At 39.3% G+C, this 26985-nt stretch overlaps 1 protein-coding gene across 1 annotated transcript; it reads left to right on the forward strand.

The window, feature by feature from the left end:
• Positions 1-1876: 1876 nt before the first annotated feature.
• wnt2 (wingless-type MMTV integration site family member 2) lies at positions 1877-26914 on the forward strand. The gene is made up of 5 exons (XM_043708836.2): positions 1877-2121; positions 10183-10403; positions 11519-11796; positions 13530-13794; positions 26685-26914. The coding sequence occupies exons 1-5, from the start codon at positions 2039-2041 to the stop codon at positions 26912-26914; spliced, it is 1077 nt and encodes a 358-aa protein (XP_043564771.1). The 5' UTR covers positions 1877-2038.
• The last annotated feature ends 71 nt before the right edge of the window (positions 26915-26985 follow it).

Here is a 26985-nt window from a genome sequence, read left to right on the forward strand (position 1 = left end):
AAAAGAATGGTACAGTTTCCTTGAGAACGAAGATGACATTGTGCACCAAAGGTCCAACCATTCTGCATCATAGTGTAGCATCTAATTTGATATGTCTAAACATTCTATATCTCCAAATCATGGGAGTCATTTTGAAGCAATTCAATAAATATAGACAAAACCCTCTGTTGAGAGAGGCGAGAGGTGTAAACTAAACGGACTCCGTTTAAAATTGGCCGTACGGTCAGCAACGCGTGACTGGCCTAAGACTACATTCTGTGATTTCAGTAATGACCATTTGCAAAATCTAGGCAACTACAGCTCGCTAATTGTTTTATTTATTGAAGGTTTGGTGCTTTAACTTGTTTGGTTTTTCTGATCCGCCTGAACATTTCAGCAAATCTAAACATGGCAACTTGATCAGAGGAAACTGCGCCTCACTATTCGCATTTAATGTCTTCTTTTATGTAACAAGAAACCAGTGGATTTTATTCTGTTATTACAGATAAGAATTTATTAGCCCACGGAAATCTGAAGTTATGCCTGGTTCTAGCATGTCTGTCTGTTCTAATGTTGATTTACTAGTTTCAGATTAAGGTTTTGCAATGGGGAAGAAATTAATCGGAGTCCCAGGATTTAATAATGTGATATGGGACGATTGTAACATGTATTCTATTTGGTGGGAAGTGACCTTGTCCTAATGTCAAGAAATAAATACTAATCGAACATGACACTTGCATGTGATGTTAAAACAAGTTTTTCTCTCTCTCTCCTTGTTCATGGGTTTGAATAAACCACCTCCTAACACTACTGTTCTACGATTACGTGAAAGTGGTTTGAGATGGTCATGGATGTTACACCGCTGATTGCTGCCTGTGCCCTGTAGGTTGTTTTGGGTTGGGAAGAGGTGGGCACTGACTCACCAGCCTCTTCAGCAAGGCTGTTCACCAACCCTTGTAATCACGGCTTCCATCAGCAACACAGAACCGCATTGTCAGAACCTGGAATGTTGGCCTTTTTCAAAACCGAGATCAAAGACTGATCGAAAAATGAGTTTTGCCAAAACCTCGGGATATTCTTCAAGGTCAAAAGACCTGACAGCAACTGACACTCTGTTTTACACACACACACACACACACCCCGACTCCCTTTCTCTGAGATGGCGAAATCAATGTCAACAATGCGAGCATTAAAAACTCACGCAATTACTTCATTTGTGTTCCGCTAATATCAGTCCCGTTTAGTAATCAAGTTATTGATCTTAATTCATGTAACACCCTCTAGTTTAGGGATTGCTAAATCCCCATTAGTTGAAAGTACACATTATATCAGGAACTATAGAGATGATAGTCTAACCCCAAAACTGAGTATTTAACAGTTTATTCCGGTCGAGGAGTTTATAGTGAGCTCCCTATAGACCATGGCAGGAGCACTGTCCCTTTGCGCCTTGTATTTGCCCATTGTAGCTCTATCGCATCCAACAGAAACCTCGTTTTCCCAATCGCATTCCCACAAGAATTTCCAATATATTATTGATTCCTCGCTTTGGTTGGAAGGCGTTCATGGGAAGCCCCACTATCCAGTCCAGTCCAGTTAAAGGCTGACGAGTTTGGTCCCTCCTATGAAAATAATGAAGTGCTGACGCCTCGGATTAGGGAGGTTTTGCCGCTAAATCATTTCATCCATCAAGGCATGCTCGCCCCACCCCGTACGGAACCACAGGACTGGCAGCAGCCTTGATAATCTCATCCTCACCCCAGCCCCAACCCCAACAAAAATGAACACGGCTATGTCCCACAACAAGCAAAGGCAAGTCCAGTAACTGGAAAGTGCACCAGGCACCAGACTTTACCAAATGCTTCTGTTGGCAAAACTACAACGGGCCGTGCGGTATGCATTGCCCCGTTTGTAATGTTGGTGAACTGCTCCCTGGACTCAGGCAGTAGACACTCGCTCCGTCTGTGTTGCTGGCGCTTGCTCATCTGAAAACGCCAATCGATGGAACATCTCCTCCAAGCCATGTGTGATCTGACTGGGATCAGGACTGCAGCGTTTTAACATGAACTCCCTGCTCCGGGGTCTCTGGCTGTCCCTGTTCCTGATCTGCGTCTGGCTCGCACCTCGGGTCTGCTCGTCATGGTGGTAAGTCCCTCACTTTTAGTAGGTTTGTGTTTGAAGAACTGCAGATAAATAACCCCTAAACACCGCGGTCCTCCCGTCCCTGCCCAGCAATCTGATGGTTTTTACGCCTTTTTAGTTTGTAACGCACTCGACTTCCTCGCGGTCCTAATGCTCTCAACCTGGAGATTGCTGCAAGTGAAAATAATCAGAGAACAGAAATAGCTTGCGAAATGCCACCTCTTCCTGTACTTAAAGCTCGTTTTACCATCTCCCCCACTCTTTATTTGAAAAGTCAATACTCTGTCTCAGTTTCTGAACAAGGGCCAGTTCAAACTTCCACATTTTATTTAGCTTCCAAACCTGTTGGGTGCGCGTTGTGGAACACCAGTGTTGGCCCATGTGCCTACACTCCGAAAGCACAATATTTCACAGACTGTCTCTTGCACTACTATCTCTCCTCTTCAGGCAGAAGGTTTGGGGATTGAGGTGAGGCTATTCACTCGTAAAGGAGACCAGTGGCAACAAACAAGCGATGTATCTTAATGAACATGTTGAGAGAAACGACACATTTCACGGGATAGAATAGACAACTTGGACAGACAGGAGTTCAAGACCGTACAATAGCCCCGCAGTAAATACTTCCCAGATGGAAACAAATGATCGAATGTTTGCCCTACTCTGACATTGTGAGTTGTGAAGCTGAGGATTTACACATCTAAGAACTTTTTTTCAAATCTGCACAACGCTTTGCCCTGCTGTTTTTCTTTTTAACTTGTTGGTAACAGTTCCCTCACCTCTCAGCCCATACATACGGAGCTGAAAACTAATAGTTCCGAATCCATCCCCTGAAGTGCTCATTTGAATCTGTCAAATTAAATGCCGATCAATTGGGATTCTGAATGAAAATGCCGGCAGATATACAGGGAGTAAATCTCAAAATAGCATTTACATGACACGTGCTGTGATCCTAATAATTTAGAGTTGCTCTCAGACACTGTCATTCTCGATGGCAAACGTCTGGGCCCATCCAAAACGATAGGCGATAGGCGTTTTGCTCGAGACCTTGCAACCGGCTCAACCCACAAACCTAGCAATGACGACTCGCCAAATACTAAAAGTAAACTCCTTCAATCTGTAAGCACAAACACTTTGTCTTTGCAAATGTGTCAGGAAACAAATCTTCGATTTCTTAAAAAAAATCAGCAAACTGTTATAAAATTTTTACAAGTAATTGGGATGAAGCAAAGTTGGAAGTTTATGCAATCTTCTAAAAGAGTCCTAAATTGATGAGTTCTTTATGACCGAAATTGCACTCAAACTTTAGCTCATCAAAATTGGGAACAGCTATTTGTAAAGAACTTTGTCCAGCAGCTGAATAGAGCAAGACCAAGTAGATATGACCTTCCATCAGACGCCACCTTTATGTACCTGAACTTAAGAATGTTTTGATATTTCAAATACTATGTGCAGGTTCCAAAAAATGTGCAGGTCAGGTGAATTGGCCATGCTAAATTGTCCATAGTTTTAGGTGCATTGTGTCAGCGGGAAATGTGGGGAATTGAGTCTGGGTGGGTTCTCTTCGGAAGGTCGGTGTGGACTTGTTGGGCCGAAGGGCCTGTTTCCACACTGTAGGGAATCTAATCTAAACTAATAATTAGCTACATGGTATTACACAGGATTACAAAGGGCACAGAAACAGGCGAATCAGCCGAAATAACGTGTGCTGGTGATAATACTCCACTAGATCCACTCTTAAATTTCCACACCTACATTTACTAGCATAGCTCTTCATTCCATTCTCCCTTGTTAATTGATTGGATTCTCCTTAAAAGCCTCTGTAGTATTCGCTTCAATTACGTCCTGTGGTGGCAGGTTCCACATTCTCACCACTCTTAGAATAAAGAAGTTTTTTTTTCTGGACTCTTTATTGGATTTTTTGGTGACTATTCGATGATGATGGCCCATAGCCATTCTCTTCTCCACAAGAAGAGTCATTCTCTTTGGATCCACTCTATCAAAACTTCTCATTGTTTTAAAGACATTAGGTCAACCCCCAACCTTCTCTCTTTAAGAGAAAAGAGACGCAGTCTGCCTGTCAATTTCTGGTATTCATCCTTGTGAAACTTCTTTATACTGTCCTTAGTGTCTCCATAATCTTCTTATGATACGCTGATCAGAAATGCAATCAATATTCTAATGTGGTCTGACTAATCTTGCTCGCAGGTTTAGCATAGCTCAATTCTATATACTGGCTTGGACTAATTATTGACTAACTAACATAACCCAGGGAATAAGAATAAATGGGTTATTCTCACATAGGCTGGCTGTGACTAGCAGGGTAATGCAAGCATCAGTACTTGGGCACCAGCTGTTCATAATAGATAACAATGGAGGCAGGGACCAAATGTTATATTTCCATATTTGCTGATGATACAAAGCTATGTGTAAAAATAGGAGAACATTGGGAAAGTGACACAGAAACAGGTGATTTGGCCAAATCAACCCATACTGTTGTTTATGGAGCAACTTTGTAACTTTTCTCAGCTAAATTTAAGAAGAGCATGGCTCTTTGTTCCATTTCCTATTGTTAATTAATTTAGTTTTAAATGATGCCACCTGGTTTTAGACTTCTTAACTTCCTTCTTAGAAGAAACTCATGTGTGTCTGCCCATCTATCCCTTTAAATACTGTATTTTGTAACGTTCAATAAGATCACCTCTTATTCTGATGATACATTCTATGTGACAATGTGTGATATAAGGAAGTAGTAAAGTGGATTCAGGACAATTTGGACAGGCTTAGTGAATGGGCAACAACGTGGCAAATGGGATATAATGTGAAAAAACATAAGAATATCCACTTTGGTAGGAGAAACTGATGTGCAGAGTATTTATCAAAAGCTAATAGGTGGGAAAGTATAGATTTCCAAAATAACTTAAATGTCCTTGTTATCAAGGCACTGAGGTGCAGTAAGTTATTTAGAATGTCAATAGAATGATAGGCCTTTATTACAAGAAGGTTTGAGAACAGGAAAGTGACATCTTATTTCATTGTACAAGAGCTGGTTAGACTGCACCTGAATACTTTGTGCAATTTTCGTATTCTTATCTGAGGAAAAGTATTATTACCATAAAGACAGCACAATGAAGGTTCATGAGAATTTTTTTCCTGTAATGGCAAGACTGTCCTAAGAAGAGAGATTAGGCAAAAAGGTAAGGTGTTTCTCCTAGATAGGAAGTCTAAAACCAGGGTGCATCATTTAAAATTAAGAGAATACCATATAGGTCTGAAATTAGATTTTAGATTAGATTCCCTATAGTGTGGAAACAGGCCCTTTGGCACAACAAGTTCACACCGACCCTCCAAAGAGTAACCCACCCAGACCCATTTGCCTCTGACTAATGCACCTAACACTATGGATAATTTAGCATGGCCAATTCATCTGACCATCTTTTACTCAGATGAGTGTGAATCTTTGGAATTTTCTGCCAGAGAGGTCTGCGGAGGTTTAGTATTTGAGTATGTTTAATGTAGAGGTTGATAGATTTCTGATTACCTATAGCATATGGGGTTATGGCATGTGTTGAATAAAAGACATTAATGTGTTTGATCAGCCATAATCATATTGTTTGGCATGGTAGATTCAAGAGAGCTGAATAGTCTGCTTCTGTCCCTAAGTAATATCATGCACTCCTTTGTAGTATTTGTACTTAACGCATAGCTCTTTCCTAATCCTCAATTCGTTCTTTATATCTTCATTTATTCATCAAGTATCATGGATAAATTTTGATTTTACCTTTTAATGGAATACGTTCTGTATCAGTCCTTAATATGGACCTCAAAATGTTCAAGATAGAAAACTTGATAGAAGAACAAATGGAAGAAAGATGAAAATAGAATTTCACAGCACCACAAAATGATGTTCTGCTCTGTTCATTTTTATTTTCTATCTTCTTTATGTCAGAAGCAAGTTTAGCTTTCAAACAGCAATCTCAGGGATAGCTCTCCAAAAGTTTATTTTGATGTGAAAGGCTCTTCCTGCCACAACTATACAAGAATGCATTCACAGAATGTTTTTGTTTGTCTTCTCATTTTCAGCATCAATGATTATATATTGCTGACATTGAGAACGTTGACATCAATGACTTATATGTTAGGCAAATAACTGCAGAAAGAAGCTCTATTTCCTAACTTGCAGTATCTTGTTTCATTATTTAAATGATAACATATTAATTTCTCCCACCATTTTTATATTTAGTGATTATTTTCCTCCACCTTTTTTGTAGCATTGCAATTTATCAGAAAGAGCTAGGATTGTTAACTTCCTTTTCTTAATTCATTCTCGCAATGTGAGTATTGCTGGCTGAGGGTAATTAAGAGTCAACTACATGGCTGTGGGTTTGGAGTCACATGTAGGCCAGACCAGGTAAGGGTTGCTTTCCTTTCTTAAAGGACATTAATGAACCAGATAGTTTATTCTGACAATCAACAACATTGTACGCATTAGGCTCTTACTTCCAGACTCCTACAATATGTTAAATCAAATGCCACCATCTGCAGTGATGGGATTCATCCCAAGTCCCCAGAACATTACCTCAGTCTTAAGATTAATAGTATGGCCATAATACTTGGCCACTGCCTCTCCAGTTTCCCCGCTTAGTCTAGGAAGTCATAAGTGATATGACGTCCGGTTATAGTCCTACAGGTTTGTTTGAAATCACAAGCTTTTGGAGCGCTGCTCTGAAAGCTAGTGATTTCAAATAAACTTGTTGGACTATAACTTGGTGTTATGTGACTTCTGACTTTGTCCACCCAAATTCTGGATTAGTGGTGCTGGAAAAGTACAGCAGTTCAGGCAGCATCCGAGGAGCAGTAAAATCGACGTTTCGGGCAAAAGTCCTTCATCAGGAATACAGGCAGAGTGCTGAAGGGTGGAGAGATAAATGAGAGGAGGGAGAGGGTGGGGAGAAAGTAGCATAGAGTACAATAGGTGAGTGGGGGAGGGGATGAAGGTGATAGGTCAAGGAGGAGGGTGGAATGGATAGGTGGAAAAGAAGATAGGCAGGTAGGACAAGTCATGGGGACAGTGCTGAGCTGGAAGTTTGGAACTGGGGTGAGGTGGGGGAAGGGGAAATGGGGAAACTGGTGAAGTCCACATTGATGTCCTGGGGTTGAAGTTTTCCGAGGCGGAAGATGAGGCGTTCTTCCTCCAGGCATCGGGTGGTGAGGGGGCGGTGGTGAAAGAGGCCCAGGACCTTCATGTCCTCGACTGAGTGGGAGGGGGAGTTGAAATGTTGGGCCACAGGATGGTGTGGTTGATTGGTGCGGGTGTCCAGAGATGTTCCCTAGAGTGCTCTGCGAGGAGGCGTCCAGTCTCCCCAATGTAGAGGAGACCGCATTGAGAGCAACGGATACAATAAATGATATTGGTGGAGGTGCAGGTAAAAATTTGATGGATGTGGAAGACTCCTTTAGGGCCTTAGATGGAGGGTGAGGGAGGAGGTGTGGGCGCAGGTTTTGCAATTCCTGCGGTGGCAAGGGAAGGTGCCAGGAGGGGAGGGTGGATTGTAGGAGGGCGTGGACCTGACCAGGTAGTCACGGGGGGAACGGTCTTTGCGGAAGGTGGAAAGGGGTGGGGAGGGAAAATATCCCTGGTGGTGGGGTCTGTTTGGAGGTGGCGGAAATGTCATCGGATGATTTGGTTTATGCGAAGTATGGTAGGGTGGAAGGGCGTTCTGTCCTTGTTATGGTTGGAGGGGTGGGGTCTGAGGAGGGAGGTGCAGAATGTGGACGAGATGCGTTGGAGGGCAACTTTAACCATGTGGGAAGGGAAATTGTGGTCTCTAAAGAAGGAGGCCATCTGGTGTGTTCTGTGGTGGAACTGGTCCTCCTGGGAGCAGATACAGCGGAGGTGGAGGAATTGGGAATACAGGATGGCATTTTTGCAGGAGGTAGGGTGGGAAGAGGTGTAATCCAGGTAGCTGTGGGAATCGGTGGGTTTGTAAAAAATGTTGGTGTCAAGTCGGTCATCATTAATGGAGATGGAGAGGTCCAGGAAGGGGAGGGAAGTGTCAGAGATGTTCCAGGTAAATTTAAGGTAAATTTGTCCACCCAGTCCAACACAAGCACCTCCGCATCTCTTAGGACAGTAACCTCTCTATAATGTAATGATCAGGTTCAGGAACTTACATTGGGAGGAGATTTACTGTTCTTCAGCACTGTATCAGGACACATATGCTGTACTGACAATAGGTTCACACTTTATGCTTCTTGTAATAAGTCATAAAATTTATTTAATATTATAGAATTTTTATTCTTTGGGGTCAATATAGCCAAATGCAATGGTATAATTTGGTCTGTCCCAACCATTTACTTCTGGCTTTGAGAACAATTTCTGCTTTAAGAACATTTTTAGGGCATGATTGCATTATTTTCTACTGTCAGGGAGGGGAGAATCAATACTAGAGAATGGGACAATTGAGAGTCCAGTCACATAATTATGGTGGTTCCAGGCAGCTTAGTTACATCATTGTTAGATGCAGAGCAGAAATCTTGAACTCATCCGACAATAAGCTTTTTCCACACATCCCCATGCTCCACTTCAGGGAAGCACTCATACTATCAAATAAAAATAGATCAAATTATTTTACTGAGGATCATTGAATGTGGTAGAAAAAAATACTCTCATTAAGATTGCATTCTTACATTCTCTGTCTATAGATTTTTTTAAAGAATCCCTATCATGTCAAAACAGGCCATTCGGCCCAACAAATCCACACTGACCCTCCGAACAGTAATCCACCCAGACCCATTCCCCTATCAGAGGTTCATATCTTCATAGGTTGAAGAAATGAATTTATTTTTAATTTTAAGGTCTTTGCAGAAAATCCTATACAATGATTAAATACAATAGATTCTGTCATCTTCAAATTATCAGGCCATTAGCTGCTTAAGTGAAGATTTTCAAAGCTCAAGTCTCAAATAATCACCTTTTTATTTCCATTTGGAATAATGACCTGCAAATAGCTGTCTCATCAAATCAATGTTAAAATTTGAAGTCGGGTTTTTTCTCAAAGACAACAACATGGAGTTATTTGTACGTTCCTCCTAATTAGTGACCTGGCTTGGTCGGGGGAAAAGAACAAGTTGTCAGGAAACTGAATGACACCATTGGCCTTACAATGAATCTCTTCAAGTGCACCAGTTCCTTAATGATTACTATAAAGTCAAATATTGAGGCAGCAGTACTACTATGGTCCAGCTATCAACCTGTTTACATTTTTCCACATCAGGAGCATGAAGGATTGAAACTCTTGGGACCCAGTTTGATGATGGGGTCTTTTTTTTTAATATATGCATTCTTGGTTTATCATCCATCCTTACCTACCATTGGGAAAGTTCAATGAGAACCACAGGTAACAACTGCCAAAGACGTATCAATGATTTCCAAGGTTCGATTTAAATATTGCAGCAATCATTGTTGAAGTATCATTAAGCCCTATTGTCCTGCCAAGAAAACATGGAGAGAATTATACAATCCCTCAATTAAGACTAGAAATAAAGAGTGACATTTTTCTCCAATTGAGCAGCAGCTTCATAGAAATAATATTTCTATTTGCTACTAAGTTGCGGTAGCTGCATGGAATTGGGAGTTTTTTTTTAAATGATCAGGTCAAATGACTTCTTGCCTTTATCTAGAATGCCAAACAGATAACAATATTTCAACTTCAAGCAACATGCTTTCCATATGATATAGACAAGAGATCCTCCAGTGAATAAATTTCACAACAACAGGATTTCTGACTCCCAATTTAATAAACCACAGTAGATATTTCCAATATGGATTGATACTTTGAGACTTAGTTACTTTTCATTTAGTAGAGGTTGCGCATCAGGCGGGGGTCGTGAGATAGAGAGGAAAATAATAAAACGGGGAGATTGGGGATGAGTGGAGAGGTGATTTGAATATGTGATTTAACAGCATTTAATCATATTTGGTTGCAACTTGCAAAAAAAATCTGTTCTACTTTTAAACATATCCAGAATATGACTTTCTTTTATCATTTCTATCAATTCTGACAGGTATATGGGTGCCCTTGGAACCCGAGTGATTTGCGACAACATCCCAGGCTTAGTGAGCAGACAGCGACAACTTTGTCACAAACATCCTGATACGATGCAGTCTATTGGAGATGGTGCTAAAGAGTGGATTGCAGAATGTCAGCATCAATTCCGTCATCACCGCTGGAACTGTAACACCTTGGACAGAGACCACACGCTTTTTGGTAGAGTCATGCTTCGAAGTACGTAAAACGTGGAACCTAAAGCCGCACCACCGTCCTGAGATATGATTATTTTCACAACTACTGAAATCGTTCTCCTCAATGTGGCGATGTTTTTTTAGATTGCAGTTATATTTTATTTGCTAGCCTTTTCAAAGATAGCTGAGAAATGTGAAGAAGAACTGGCAGGTCAAAACCTGTACTGTTAGCTGTGCATCCTCCTAGGCCAGAGTGAGGTCACCCACAAATGAACTCTTGTGTTCATAAACTTAGATGGGTGAGTAGAATTTGATTTGCTGGACTAACAATCTGCAGTGTCAGGGAACATGAGCCCCGTTTTAAGTCTGAGATAAGGAGAAAATATTTTACTAAAAAGATTGCCAATCATTGGCATTTTCTGCAGGAACCATTTAAGGCTGTGATAGTCAGATTTTTAATCTCTCAGAGAATCGGGGATATAAGGAGTGGGCAGAAAACAAAGTTGAAACCCAAAATCAACCATGAGTGTATTGAATAGCAGAGCAGGCTCATCGAACTGCATGGTGTACTCCTCCTCCTTTAATTTGTATCCTTGTGACAATGTAAGTTGTTGATCACTATTATTTAACCAACAATTGTTATATAATTAAATATTACTCCAACTGTGTGAGATATTGTTTTGTTCTGATTATGAAATGGTGACTTGAATTAAATCCTAACTTATTTCTATGCCTTCATTAAAGTTGTATATGGATGCATTTACAACCCTAAACCACGGAAGGATTGCCTTCTCAAAATAGTGAATTATGAAATGTTTTCACTTAAGAAAGACAGACGTAAGATAATTGAGAGAATTTGGGTCCTAAATTGAAGAAGAATTAAACACAAAAATGCATCCTGGTTTTATGTTCCCTGTGTTTGCATTGTCGAACAATATTTAATTTTTTAATTTCCCATAAGTATTTGTACTTTTGAAGATACAGATCTTTTGAATACATGGTCAATTTCAAAATCAATTAGAAAAAAATAATATGAATGTAGAAAAGGGATACTGATGGTAAATAAAATCCTTTAAGTGGGTATTCATTTCTGTTTACGTGGGCTTGTGTTGTGTCATGAGGCATTTTAACCAATTATCTTGTGCTATTCTGATACAGGTAGCAGAGAAGCAGCCTTTGTTTATGCCATCTCCTCTGCAGGAGTTGTGTTTGCCATAACAAGAGCCTGTAGTCAGGGAGAACTCAGCTCCTGTTCCTGTGATCCTCAGAAGAAAGGCACATCCAAGGACAACAAAGGAACCTTTGACTGGGGAGGATGCAGTGATAATATTGACTATGGTATTAGTTTTGCTAAAGCATTTGTGGATGCCAAGGAAAAGAAAGGAAAGGATGCTAGGGCACTGATGAACCTTCATAATAACCGAGCTGGCAGAAAGGTTTGTTCATTCTTATGCTTCAGCTTCTTTTAAATAGAGACTATGTGCTTGTTTTGGTAATGAAGTGTGCTTTTGCAAAATTGAAAATATATGCAAAATTCTTTTAATTTCAATTATAAAAAATATGCAACACGTTCTCAATATTGCATAAATGGAATAATGACTTTTTAAAAAGTGTTTGTGAATTGATGTGCTTACCAAAGTCTTCCCTACCCCAGGCATCCAAAGGCAACATCAAAGATCCAATGTTAGCTTTAAAAAGGTTGAATTAAAAGTAAAGTTTGCCCCACTTTATCCCAACCATACTTCTTCACTAAGCTCTCCACCAGTCACATTTGTGGCCAGTCAGGCAAGGTACTCCTCAGGATGTACATTAGCCTGCATTAATCACATTGACAGAAACACATAATTATTCTGCACAGGACAGAAAAATACATTTACTGCAGTAATTATCATCATGTGTGCTTACCTGAAAGCAGGACCTTGGCTCCTAACAGTCTTTCCATGTCTCTTTATACTATGTCAGACTTTTTACTTGCCAGTGGTTGCTTTAATTTTCAAACTGCCTTATATTGACAGTCCTTCATTCTATTTTTTTCATTGAAATCGTTTCTTGGTAACACCTCTTACAAAGCCATTCTCTCTTAAATGTGATCGGTCCAGTCACTGTCTTTTCCTAATTATGTTCAGCTAATTTTTTTATTCATTTACTCTCCACAGCACTTCATTATTTGCTACTTTATCAATCCAGTTCATCCTTTCCATTCTTTTCAGTATCCGTATTTGGGTTTGCAACACTAAGAAACATTAAAATAACTTTTACATAAATTCAAAAAGATTGAAAGTTAGTTTTTTGTCCAGTTGCCCCACTTCATTTCCTCGCTGAAAGTAGCTTTGTATATTAGCAATACAAATTAAAAGCAGAGGGGGAGGGTGAACTTAAAGCACTATAAATCTGAGAAGATGCATAAAATACAAGAAACAAACTAACAGCTGAAAAGAAAAAGATTACTTTGATTGCAGCCCCTTTGTCAGTTTTGACAAAGGGTTGAACCTTGATAAGCTAATAACTTTTATCTTTTCTCTTTTTAATAAACTGTTACTAATTTTATTCAAAATATCAACAGTTTTGTTTAAAATCACACTCTGGTGTCAACGACAGAATTAGAGTGCTCTGATTTTATGCGGGTGGAGGGGTGGTGTGACTAACCTTTAGGACTTGCCAAGTATAACAATTAATTAATTCTCCACCCATAGGTTAGACAAGAGATCAGCTCATTGTAATAAATTATCTCTCAGTCTTGTGGGTAGGAAAGTTGCTGACAACCCTGTGAACGTCAGTACGGTGGAAGTAACAACTCTTGGTGGAAACCATCCTGTTCCTCAAACTCAATATTTTCAGGATTCCAGTGAGAACCAGACATAGAAAAAATATATACTATACTTTAAATTTTTAATAAGAGTAGATGCAATTGTAATTCCTGCACATGAATCCACGATCAATAGGATTTGAACAACTTTCTACTTTGTTCTTGTCTTAGGTTATGGCTGGAATAAAATTGCAACAGTTTTGAGCAATTAAATTGTAATATTGCTTAATTTGTAGTTAGATTCACCTGGTGCCAGTTATTTATTTGTTATGTCTTGATTATTGGTGCTGATGTCTCCAGTGAATTGACTTTTCAGTGGTATTGTTGGTGAGAACTGAAGGCACTATGTTATTTCCCTTGCAGGCTGTCAAGCGTTTCCTGAAACTTGAATGCAAATGCCATGGAGTTAGTGGATCATGTACTTTGCGAACTTGCTGGCTTGCCATGGCAGACTTTCAAAAAACTGGTGATTACCTGCGGAGAAAATATAATGGGGCTATCCAGGTGATCATGAACCAAGATGGGACTGGTTTCACTGTAGCAAACAAGAACTTTAAAAAGCCAACAAAAAATGACCTAGTATACTTTGAGAACTCACCAGATTATTGTGTCATGGACAAAGAAGCAGGTAATCCATCACTACACTATTTGTATTATATTTTACTGAATATAAACCCATTCTGCTTGCTGCTATCACAATGTAATCTAGACTGGACTTCTATATGTATTCATGAAAACACAACATTGTTTTTACGTTACAGTACATATCCTTTCATATATGTTGCCTTTTGTACCAGAATTTCTTCGATGATTTGTTTTCTCCTATGGGACTTGGTTTGCATCTGACTCAAATTGGCAGTGTGGTATAAAAATTGATGGCTTTATGACCTTCAATTCAATATTAATTCATTATGATTCCAGAGCAGTAATTGAAAAATGACATTGCTGCACTAACGTTGATCTTCTGAGAGAGGAACAAGGAGTGCTACTACACAAAGTAAAAGACATTTCACAGTGCACTTAAACCATACCATACCCAAACAAGAAGTATTGAAGCTAGTAGAAAGTGCCAATAGTAAGAAGCCATAACATTCCTCCTGTGATGCAGCATTTACTAGAAAATAAGAAAACATCTTAATGTTCAACACAAATTTGCTTTTTGGACTTAATTGGCAAAACTGTCCATTGGGTGAAGCAGACAGAGATAATTTAGTTGAAATGTTGATGTGCTTTTGGTTTCAATGAATGCTACCTCTGGCTTCCTTAAAGAAAATGAGTTGGGCAGTTACCTTTCATAATATTCATGTAAAATAGTTAAGACAGGAGGCAGGCTATATATATGTATATGTACAGTTTGTTAATAAGATGTGGGGAATCACTGTCTAGGCCAAAACTTATTGCCCATCCCTAATTATCATTGAGAAAATGGTCATGAGCTGTCTTTTTGAAGCACTGCAGTCTTTGAACTGTAGGTACATCCAGCATCTGATTGGAAGGGAGTTCCATGAATTCTTTTGATATAAGTTTGTGGCTCAGTAGTTAGCACTGCTGCCTCACAGCACCAGGGACCCATGCTCGATTGCAGCCTTGGGTGACTGTCTATGTGGAGTTTGCACATTCTCCCTGTGTCTGTGTGGGTTTCCGCTGAGTGGTCTGGTTACTTCCCACAGTCCAAAGATGCACAGTCAAGGTGAATTGGCTGTGCTAAATTGCCCATAGTGTTAGGTGCATTAGTTAGAGAGAAATGGATCTGGGTGGGTTAATCTTCGGGGGCTCGGTGTAGAACTGTTAAGGCCTGTTTCCACACTGTAGGTAATCTAATCTAATAGACTAGAAGTATTGACATTTTTAATCCTATTGTTATAAAAGCACATTCTGTACTTCATGATATTAAGCCAATATGGGAAATTTAAGGGCATTTGGAGTGGACAGGAAGAGTTACATGGAAAATGAAAATCAAACAATAACCCGAGCATAGTCCTTTCAATCTTAAAATGCTTTTGTAAATATTTTGCAATGAATTTAGATTCAGCAATCATACTATGCTGTGTTAGTTACAAGCTTTCATGTACTCACTAGTGCACATTTCGTCATAGACAAATTAAATAGCTGTTGAACTTGACCAGATTAAATAGGCTTCCAGTGCTTTTTATTACTCCATCTAAAATCCCAAGTTTTGAATAGTTTTAAATGTGGTGAATTCTTGAACAAAAGGAAATTAGTTTGTGTTTTAACCCTGTTTTGTCCTAAATGATTGTGGGTGGCAGTCTTTTGACAGTAGGAGCAGTACTTCCAATACTAGCTTACGTCTACACAGCTCCTGGCAAGTATACAGTGTTCAATCGTCTCTGCAAATTTTACAGTCCTAAAGCAAACATTAGTGTTCCCTGGAAATGTTTGCATAACATCTTGCAAATTCATGCTTTTGTTTTACTCACACTTTTTGTTGGCACACACATGCTTTCTTTAAAGTCATGTGGTAATCCATCAGAATATATTACAATCTTCTGTCTACTGTGCCAGAATACAGCTGCAGCTTTAGGAATGGCAGGAAAATATTACTTCATTAGAGAAGTTTTTCACTCAACAATTTTTTTTCTTTTTCTGTAACAGTCAAAGTTAGCTGACATTAGAATGTGTACTTTATGTGTTTTACAGGACTGTCAGAGTTTTAATTATTCAGTGACACAGGTAACAGTTGGTTAGGTTAAAACATTCTAAGCAGTACATGATTATGCAAATATGGCTATGGGTATAAAAATTATACCAACAAGATTGAAGGGAAATTTATGACATTCATGAACATTTGATATTCATGGTCTTCATATTGAATCTAATTTTGTGACATCTGTTAGCTTCATTACCTACAAATAGCAGTAAATGTGTTGAAAATGAAGAATGTCTGTGGAATATTTCCACCACAACATCTGCTGATGATTTGCCTTTCCTTTATACTTTCACTTGACCTGACAGAACTCTAATGTGTCAAAGACAAATTTCACAGTCAGATCTGCTAGACACCAAGTCAGTGAACCATGAAATGCAAAGAATTGTTAAGAATTGGCAACAATGTATTGTGGGTAGAAAATGGAATGTTCTACTGGTGTAATACCAAAAACTGGACATGTCTAGAAACCTGGTAATTGTAAAACTAAACATCATAGGTTTAATCCTTTTCTCATCCAAAATGTATATTAATGTTTGTGCAAGCCAGTTAAAAATAATGATTATAAATGTATATAGATGGTACATTATGAAACAGTTATTTTGGCTCAAACAAACTATGTCAGTGCTATGTGATTGAACTTACTTTCCGGTTCCCATATTCTGTTCTCCAGCTATCCACACAGTCAATGTAAGCGTATCAGATGACCGAGGTGAATCTTTAACCAAGCTACTTGGCACCACACACATTTTCACAAACATGCACACAGGGGTGCGCAGACACACACAAAACTTTCAAAGATGAATATTGTACATATGAATGAAAAAAATCTGAATTTTTAATTATATGCTGTGCCAAGAACCAATGCATTCAAATTTCAGTTTGGTACTACACTGTGGGATTGAAGATAGTCATCTTCCCCAACATTGGATCCCTCATTTACAGCCTTAAATATCATTATGCCTATCATAGATTCCCCCAATCAATAGATTGTGTGCAGGATTTTATTAAACCAAGAGAAGAGTCCTGAAGTGTTGTCATTGACAATCCCAGGATGGGTTCCCACTCTTGAGTACAGAGAACCTTGTACATTGAGGATAACAGCTGGCCTGATACAGACTTTCATCATTCCTCCCCCCCCCCCCCGCCCCACTCCCCCAGCTTGATCCAGACTCCCATAACCACTTTATTCAGGGTCTCAGCCTCTTCTTTTCTTATTTAGCTTCTTATCATCAGCGTTCTAGATGATGTCAAATGGATTTGACTGGACTTTGATCATCTGCTCAAAGTGACGGATGATAGCATAACCAGAATACCTAACATCAGGGCAGGGCAAAATAACTGCTCAGCAATTTCCAATTGCAGGGTCTTACTCTGAATCTGGTTAGCTCAGTTGGTGGATGACTGATTTTGAGGCTACCATGAACTTCATGCCTTGCCTGACACATGATGACCATCAGGTTAAACCATCACCCATCGTCTCTTTCACTAAGGAGAGAGCAACCTTTTAGTCTTTCAGGACTATAACAAGTGCAATTTACAGGTACCTGCCCTTGATGTTCTCCACTTACAGATTCTGTCACTTGAAGAATGGAAAGACCAAGAGAGAACGAAGCTCTGATTAGAGAAGCAGCTCTGTCTTTTCTTTGCTCACTGCTCTGCAGTCAGTTCATACTCTCAGCAATTGTCAGTTTTGCTGACAGTCAATGGTCATAAAAAAAGCTCACAGTCCATGACAGTGTGGAAGACCTCACAGTTTCAGTTAATTTTAAAGCTGGTCTGTTGGGTCTGACAGTCAGAAAGAAAAATGCTGGTAGCAGATTTCCAATGTTGGAAGTCTGCTGTTTGGTGGATATTTTCCATGCCTGAATTTCAAGAGTTCATTAATCAGATTTCTGCTCTTTCCCTACCCCAAGTATTGTGCTGTAGGCAATAACTTAGTTTGCGGAATCATTGCACCAGTCTTGCAGACTCATTCTAATCTTGAATGTTGACACAGCTCTACTTTAAACACTATTCCAAGAAGTGAATCCTCCAGCCTAATAATTGAATATATGAAGATGTTTCTCTTGTTTTCTGTTTGAAGTCTGTTGCATCTAATCTTAAAACTGTAAACCCCACCTCTAGACCTGTCAATTTGTGCTTCTGTTTACCAAGCCCCATTCTTTCATAACTTTAAAAATTTATGTCATCTCACTTCATACTCTAATGTACTACTGGAATGTTGAAAAAGTTCACAATGCAGTATCAAATTAAGTTCAATTTCAAGTTAAAAAATGTCAGATTGAAACTTGTGGTGAAAATGAGAAAGTCAGTGTTGGGAATTTCTAATGTTTTCAACTCTTTGCAGTGTTAGCATTCAGCATTGCAATTGAATATAATGCTGGATAGATTGTTCAAATCGTTCACCCTTCTGACTTAAGAGTGAGAATGGTTTTCCAAGATTCTAAGGCTAGTAACAGCTGGATGTCAAATGACTAACTATAATTTAAAATTCTACCTCATGAAAGAAGCACCAGAAATCACATCAGCTTTGATCATTCCTGAGTGCTGATGGTAGAGTGAAAATGAAGAATGAATGTCTAACTGTTGCACAGTATGGTCAGTGAAAACCTATTTACTTTAAGAATATGGTCATCTTCAGTACTGAACATTCCAATGTCTGTAAACTGGTCACTCGTTCCTCCACATCAAATGACTGCCAACTTTTACACTGAAGAGAATGCAGATAAGATATAGAATCCTTCCCTGGATGAATAACTCATGACTATAAATGATACAGTATCCTATTACGAGAATGTTTATTTTGCTGCCTGCAGCTAGAGACTGAATAATATCACTGGCAGATATTTGGACATCCCATGATTTCAGAATGTGGGTTGGTAAAAGTGAGGGGCAAGGAGATGTTTCCAAGCTGTGTCTAAATGTTTACAAGGTGAGAAGCCTCTTTGAGAAATCAGCCTACTATTATTACTCTTTTTTGTTATAAATATAACAACAGAGAAAGCAACTTTCACTATTCATTAACCCTTTAGTTATTATATACTTGCAAGCTGATTCCAGACTCATGACTTAATGTACAGCTGCTTAAAGCTATTGTGAGAAACTCTGGCATGTAATCTTTATTTCTATGTCAATTCATGTTGTGTCATTCACTTTACACTGTACATGTTTACCTTTAATGCAAGGGCAAATATCACTTCTGAAGCTGACGCACGTATGAATGCTCTTTAGATATCAATCAGTATTGGCACTTAAACCTTATTTATTCCATAATTAATATATTTTATTTAATTATACCTATTTTATAATAGTTTATAGTTGTATCAGTCATGGCTTAACTGGTAGACTATTTGCATTTAAGTCAGAAAGCTTTTGGCTCTGGTGTCACTCCAGGATTTGAGCATAAGTATCAAGGCTGACACTCCAGTGCAGCATTGAGGGAATGCAGTTAGAGTACTGCCTGACTGTATGTCTACACTGTCAGAGCTACCACCATTTGGATATGATGTTAAATTGAAAGCCCGTCATCCTTCTTGGATAAAACATTTCACAGCACTATAATGAAGAAAAGCAGGAGAAATATGCCTGATTTCCTGAACAATAGTTATCCCTTAATTAACATCATTAATAAAATAAACCAATTCTGTGATCATTGTCACATAGGATCTTTGTAGGACCTTGCTTCACACAAATTGACTGCTGTTCTGACATTCTAGTAGCAGGTACACTTCACAGGGCATTGTTTTACAGTCCCCTGCCAATGGATTTGCAGGGGATGGGGGGGATTTTAAAACTTCTCTAGCTGTCCTTGCTTCTTATCCACCCTAAACTGTTTGCAACTTTACAGTTCCTGGGGCAAACTGCCCACGCTCACTCTAATTAAATCTTCATGTGGTCAATTATAATTCAATTTTGGACCACGTTTCACCCAGCTTCAAATTCTCAGCCAGTGTGAGGAGCTAAGTGATGAGGGGTAGTGGGTGGTGGAGGTGAAACCTGTATGTTATCTGCTCGGCTTTTGAACAAGGAAATCCATTACACACACACCCATTTCTGAATCAGATATTCCCACTCCCAAGGTCTTTCCCCGCTGAGTGTTCTCTGTATGCCAAAACTTACCATTGCAAACTCCTCACTGCTCCCAGCCTGCCTCCCCACATTCAAATTCCCTCTGCCATCCATGGGGCTTCCATGATGTCCCCACCAGGAAACCCTACCCCATATTTATTGGGTAGTATGGTGGCTGAGTCTTTAGCATTGCTGCCTCACAGCACCAAGGACCTGGGTGCAACTCCACCCCTGGGCAAACTGTCCTTGTGGAGTTTGCTCATTCTTCCTGTGTCTGCGTGGGTTTCCTCCTACAGTCCAAAGATGTGCTGGTTAGGTGGATTGGCCATGTGCTAACGTGCCCATAGTGTTCAGGGTTGTGCAAGGGAGGTGTATTAGCAGACATAGCTTAGGAGTGTGAATCTGGGTGGGCTGCTCTTTGGAGGGCCATTGTAAATTCAATGGGCTGAATGGCCTACTTCCACGCTGTAGGGATTCTATGATATCTAATCCTGAAAGCTTCAGCAGCTGGCCAGCAATGAACAGCACTGAAGGTAGTGCTGAGGTTCAGTAATCCTATCTCCAGCCAATTAACCATCCAGGAGCGTGAAATGGCTAAAGGAATGTTGTGACTGTCAGGGATCCTCTTGACATATATGCTTTTTATTTCAGCATACAGTGCTCGTGAATAATTATCAAAGAAAAGTAATTTAGCTAGCATCTATCATGTAACTAACTCTTCTGGATTCACAGAGCACTCTGGTCAAGTAATGCAACATAGTTTTCTATTCTACTTCGAAAAGCAAGTACACAGGCAAGCATTTAGCAGACCTTTAAGCCCATGGCTGACCTTGATGTTTCAGATTTATGAATGAAAGTGTAATATCATCTCCACACTGCAGTAATAGTCCCTGGCTAATACCGACAGATCACAACTTTATACAGCCAGCTCCCAAGTTGTGATCTGCTTAACAACAGAACTTCAGTATTTATTATTAGGGAAGAACTGGCAGACCCATTCACTCTTTGCGAGCATCAAAAAGAACAAAAAACCAGAATGCATTAAAGAGGAATAAGCCATGCAAATATATATTCTCAAGTTCAACTTGTGGTTGGTACTGACTGAGGTAATTTTAGGCAATGTGACTGTTGAGGTACCTCTTCTCATACTGGACTGTGCAATAAGATCACCAAACTCACTAGGATTTTATCTCACTGTATGTTTGATAGGTGCTAGTGTATGGCCTGTTAGACATGAGTCATTCTATCTATATAATTCACTTTACTGAGTTTTCAAACACACTTTCTTTGATCTCTGGCTCATCTTTTATTGCTCTCAAATACCAATGGAGTGTCTATCATTAGTGAGGTTTTTGTACACTCCTGAAATCACTAGAGGGGAGAAGCCAATAGTCCTTTCCACTGATGTTCAATGTTTTATTTGCTGAATTTTTAAAAATTGCACTATGATTATTCCAAAAAGATGCAGCCTTATTTTATGGTGTTTACTCACCTTTCCATTGAGTTTGGAATCTGAGAGCAATTCTGTGGTCTTAAGTCACAAGTGATGATTAACTGTCTAATAGCAAAGTTGCTCATTCTGTGGCAACTTCTGAGAGCAAAGCTCAGACACTACAGCCACTCAGGCACCACACTTTCACAGCTACTGCCAACACACTCAGTATTGGCAGATTTATGAAAGACAACATTTTTGAGGCTGTTTGTGTCAAAGGCTTTAATCAAAATTATAAGAGTTATAGTCAATGTTTCCATCCTGTAATTTAATCAAAATATTTGACATTTTAAAAAGCTTTAATTTAATACAATAATCTGCTTCATTGCTGTATAGTTTTAAAACCAATTCTAGCTGCTTCAGAAATCAGTTCCCAGAGAGAGTGCCCTTGGGTTGGTTCTCTGTCTAATTTGTAAAACTTGAACATTTAACTTTGGCTCGGCTTGGTGAGAGTTATGTGGGCAGCCAGCACTCACACAGTCCACAGTCCTAAAGGTTCCACAATCCACAGTTTCCTTCATGTATTTACTCTAGGCATAAGCATTTATAGCTCTTTTTGTTTTGCTTGGTTGAAACTTGAATTATTGCATTTTAGTAGTGTGATTGCTTTTTTTAGTGCCCTTCTGTCTCCCAGTGCAGGAAAGCCACAACAAATCTCAGTGCCACAATGATTATTTTCATCTACAAACTGTAAAAGTGATGCTGCATCTGTTCAGAACAGACAAGAACCACCCAAGAATACTATAAGTAAAAACAGAGAGTGCTGCAGACACACAGCAGGTCTGGCAGCAAAGTGGAGGGAAAGAAACAGTTCATGTTTTAAGACTAGTATGACTTTTCTTCATAACTGAAAAGGGTTGGAAAATTGTAAAGCAAATTAGGGAACAACACCTCATTTTCCTCCTGGGCATCTCAGAGGACTCAACATTGAATTCTCCAATTTCAAAAAACCTCCCTTCCCGTCCCCTGACTACCTTCTCAGCCCTTCCCCCTGCCTTCCATTCCTCTGATCGACCCTTCCTCTCCAGATACAAACCAGATTCATTCCTCCCATCAACCAACCAGGTTGTACCCTCTACCTGTGTTCACCTATCCCATCCTCACCACCCCACACCCCACTGGGGGAGAAGAGGAATAGGAGCAAATAGAACAGATTGTCATCAGAAGGTGCAGAGAAATGAGAACAAAGGTGTTGCCATTGGTAGTGGTTGGAAGATGAAAATGTATAAAGGGTAAAAATTCCATCACCTTTGGTAGGATACGAGCAGCAAATATATCTTTTCCTTCCCTTCACTGTCAGCATTGCACAGGAACCATTCCCTCTGATCCACTCCTCCATCTTTCTTAACATTACCTCACTGACCCATGGCACCTTCCCTCTACCACACATCGTGTCACACTTACCCATTCACCTCCTTCCTCCTTACTATCCAAGGCCTAAACATTCTTTCCAGGTGAAGCAGATTCTCACTTCTTTCAATCTAGGTGATTGTATTTGCTGCACACAATGTGGTCTCCTTTTCATTGACGACACCAATGCTGACTGGGTGACCGCTTTACAGAACACCTCCACCATGTCTGTAGGAGTGACCCAACCTTCCATTTGCTTGCCATTTCAATAAACCACTGTCTCCCAAGCAAGTAGTTCTGCCTTGGACGTGCTGCAATGTTCCAACAAAGCACAAAACCAGCTGGTAGAACAACACATTTCCTGCATAGACACTTTATGACTTTATGACTCAATATTGAATTTCACAATGTCACAGCATGACACCTCTGTATCCTTGATTTTTCATAAATCCTCCAACCACAACCATCCACACCACGCCTACCCATACACAGGCGCACACATACTATTAATGCATGTCTTGGCAGAACAGACCCATCTTCTTTTAACATCTTCAGTTGCTCCCTTTGTTAGGCAGGGATCTTAGCTTCACAACCAATAGTTATCTTTATGACTTTTGCTCTGAGCATCCTCACAATCTGTTCCACTTGCTCCTCCTCTCCCTCTGACTCCAGCCTAAAAAGCGCAATTTTTCAAACTCTTTGAGTTCTGAAAAGAGGCATATTGGATTCAAAACATTAACTGAGTTTCTCTCTTCAACGATGCTGCCAGACTTACTGAGTTTCTCCAACACTTTCTATTTTTATTTCAGATTCCCAGCATCCATAGCATTTTGCTTTGAGTTTCCAAGAATGATATACATTACAAAAGAATATTTGCAAAAGAAACAGGAAATCTGAGTTCCAATTATGCATTGTTCAGCCATCTAAGATCATTTTGCTCTTGATCCATTTTTATACCAATCATTCTTTCTCTTCAATCTGTTACACAAACACCAGTGTCAAAATTTGGTATGAGTTTCTTTGATCACAGAGCCCAATTGTTTCTTCAAATGGTCATCCAACATTTTAAAGCTGTTATAAAAATAGCTTGGTTCTCAGTGACAATGTCCTACAAATTTGTCTACTTAGAAGATCCACTGATTCTGGTCAAGGGCTTCAAACTGCCATATTACGATGACATGTGATCAGGTCGATCATTTCAACATTTCTTACCTAGACACATTTCTGCCTCTGCCAATAATCTGTGTCAAGACTGTGGTGCTGGAAAAGCACAGCAGGTCAGGCAGCATCCAAGAAGCAGGAGAATCAATGTTTCAGGCACAAGCCCTTCATCAGGAATGAGGTTGCCCGATGAAGGACCTATGCCTGAAATGTTGATTTTCCTGCCTCTCGGATGCTGCCTGACCTGCTGTGCTTTTCCAGCATCACACTCTTGACTCTGATCTCCAGCATCTGCAGTCCTCACTTTCTCCCTGCCAATAATCTGTGTTTTCATATATGAATCCCAATAGGCATATAATTTCTGGTAATATGAAATCATTTTGATAATGGAGACTTGCAAGTCAACTGAAATTATCTTTAAATGTTTGTATGTTTATAATAGAAAATACACATTTTCTGAAATGAGCTTTGCTTCAGCTAATCCTAACCCTAATTACCTTCAAGGTTGGATTCTGGTGAAAACAAACTGTGCAACCAGTAACATATCTTTTCCAAAATCAGTTCTTGATGTCATTGTCTTCTAACACATTCCACCTTCAATTCTTGTTTTGAATTGATTTTTGCATGCAATAAAGATCTGAAGAGGAATCTTATTTCCTGTGCTTAGAGTTCAATGCATTTTAAATTGTTTGTATTACTCATGTCATTCAATTATGCAATTTGTGCAAATGGCTTAGATGTGCTACTATGGATTAGAAGCATATTCTTCTCACAGCCCAGTTTTCAGAGACTTCTTTTGATTGATTTAACTGTTGTTTGATAACACATCATATTGAGGTAACAAATGATAGTATGTGTAAGTGCTATACTTAAGAATAAAAGTGGTGTAACTCTCTTCTTTAGCAGTGGACTCTGTAAAGTTTGAGATATTAGCTGAGGAATCGAAAAGATCAATGATGTAATGAAGAGAAATTCACGAAGTTACAAAATAGATAGAAATTGAAAAAAAAGGTGTTTCAGGCGTTCTTAACTGATGAGTTAAAATCACTCCAAAAAGAGCAGTTTGTTGTCAAATTCTAATGTAAAGGTTTTAACTGAATGTATTTCACCCTTCTATTTCCCAGTGAAAATGAGTCAACTATAATTAACAGCTAACATTAAAAATTATTGTAAAATTTGAGAATGAATCCTCGACAGAGATTTGACCTGATCATGCCCATGATGCCTCTGTAAGACATTCTTTGCCTGTCTATCAGGATGATATAATTGTGAGTTAGAGTCATAGCGTCATAAAGAAGTTCAGCACGGAAACAAACCCTTTGGTCCAACTTGTCCATGCCGACCAGATATCCTAACCTAATCTGGTCCCATTTGCCACTGAAAGTAGTTTTGTTAGTCTTCTTCATCTGCTGTGTTATCAGCAGTACCTGCCTCAGTACCTATCATTTGAAAAAGCAGAGTGAAGCAGGTAATAAGATATTGGCAATGCAGTTGATCTGGACCAGCAGTGCAAAATGGGCACACAGCAAATTGCCAGCTGATTCTTTTCCTTTGAACTTCACAACATGGTACTTCAAATTCTTTTTGGAGACATTTCCTAGTTTACTGTCATTTTACTTGAGTTGAAAGTAAAAATCTTTCCCAAATTAAAATCAAAGTCATAGCTGTGAAAACTATCTGTTACTATCACACTGTTGGAATTGATCAATTTCAAACCCATGAACAAAATATCCAAGACTATAATTGAATGACAATTCTGCTGAACTTTGAGTAAAGACACAAAAATGTAATGCTGTATGTATAAATTTAAATAATTAATTAGTGCAAGCTCTATGATAACTAGAATTTTAAACTAGTTCATACGACTTTCTGAATTTGTGGTAAAGGTATTGCCATGCAAGCCAGGGAATTTGCTGGCTGTCCTTTCTGTTTGTCTTGCATTTGTGAATCTCAGTCTCAGCGAATAGGAATATTTCAATCTGACTAGCCAAAGCTGCCACTTCCAATTACCATCCAGTGACTACTGCTGGAAAGCACACATGATTTGATCAGTGAGCAGAAAGATGGGTCTCAGATTTCAATGGATAATGAGCTAGCTGTAACTCACTGGTTAGGTACCTGGGTGAAGAATAACAATGGCTAAGATTCCAGAGGGCTCTACTGAACACCGGTATATAATCCAACAAGAGACTTCAGGGGAGGTGGGGTGGGGGGCAGTAACTGAACAGGAAAATGTACACATACTCAAGGAAACATTGAACTCAGTTGCCCTTGAGCACATGTTTTTCTAACTGATCAAAGTCTTTGTTTTCCTATGCAATTAAATTGTGCATTGTTTTCCATCAGAGAAGGTACCATTTTACTTTATAATAAGCTCAGTAAATATTTAGCTTTTATAATGGATCATCTGTCAATTTTAACATTCGGCGCAACATATAGGGCTGAACGGCCTGTTCTGCGCTGTATTGTTCTATGTTCTATGTTCTATTACAATGCAAAGTAGAGATAAATTGCCTCATTAATCATTCACAATCACATAGAATGACAGGTGACAGTTCGGTGTTCTTTGTGTGCTATCATATATCAGAGAGCTGCATGCTAATCAGACACTGAAAACTGGACTAAAAAACAGTAGAAATATAATCTTTATCATGGTTCATATAGCTCAGCAATTCAAACATGCTGTAGGCTGTTCATGTGAAAAGCAAATGTTATGTCAACTATCAATTACTTTTTTCAGTGTTGCAAAGCATTGTGATATTTATCCCTTATTTGCCAGGTTCTTTGGGTACAGCAGGCAGAGTATGTAACAGGACCTCTCGAGGAATGGATGGATGCGAAGTGATGTGTTGTGGACGGGGCTATGACACATCCCGTGTCATGCGAGTGACGAAATGTGAATGTAAATTTCACTGGTGTTGTGTGGTCCGCTGTAAGGAATGCCACGAAATGACGGATGTGCACACGTGCAAAGCTCCTAAGAATGCTGATTGGCTTGATCATACATGAAAAGCAAGGGGCAGTCCGGACATGGGACTGTCAACATTCATACCTTTTTTCTCATTATTAACTAAGGCAAA

The sequence above is a fragment of the Chiloscyllium plagiosum genome, unplaced genomic scaffold (assembly GCF_037043375.1).
Source record: "Chiloscyllium plagiosum isolate Xiang-an unplaced genomic scaffold, Cpla_swu_hap1 HiC_scaffold_19, whole genome shotgun sequence".
Taxonomy (NCBI): Eukaryota; Metazoa; Chordata; class Chondrichthyes; order Orectolobiformes; family Hemiscylliidae; genus Chiloscyllium; species Chiloscyllium plagiosum.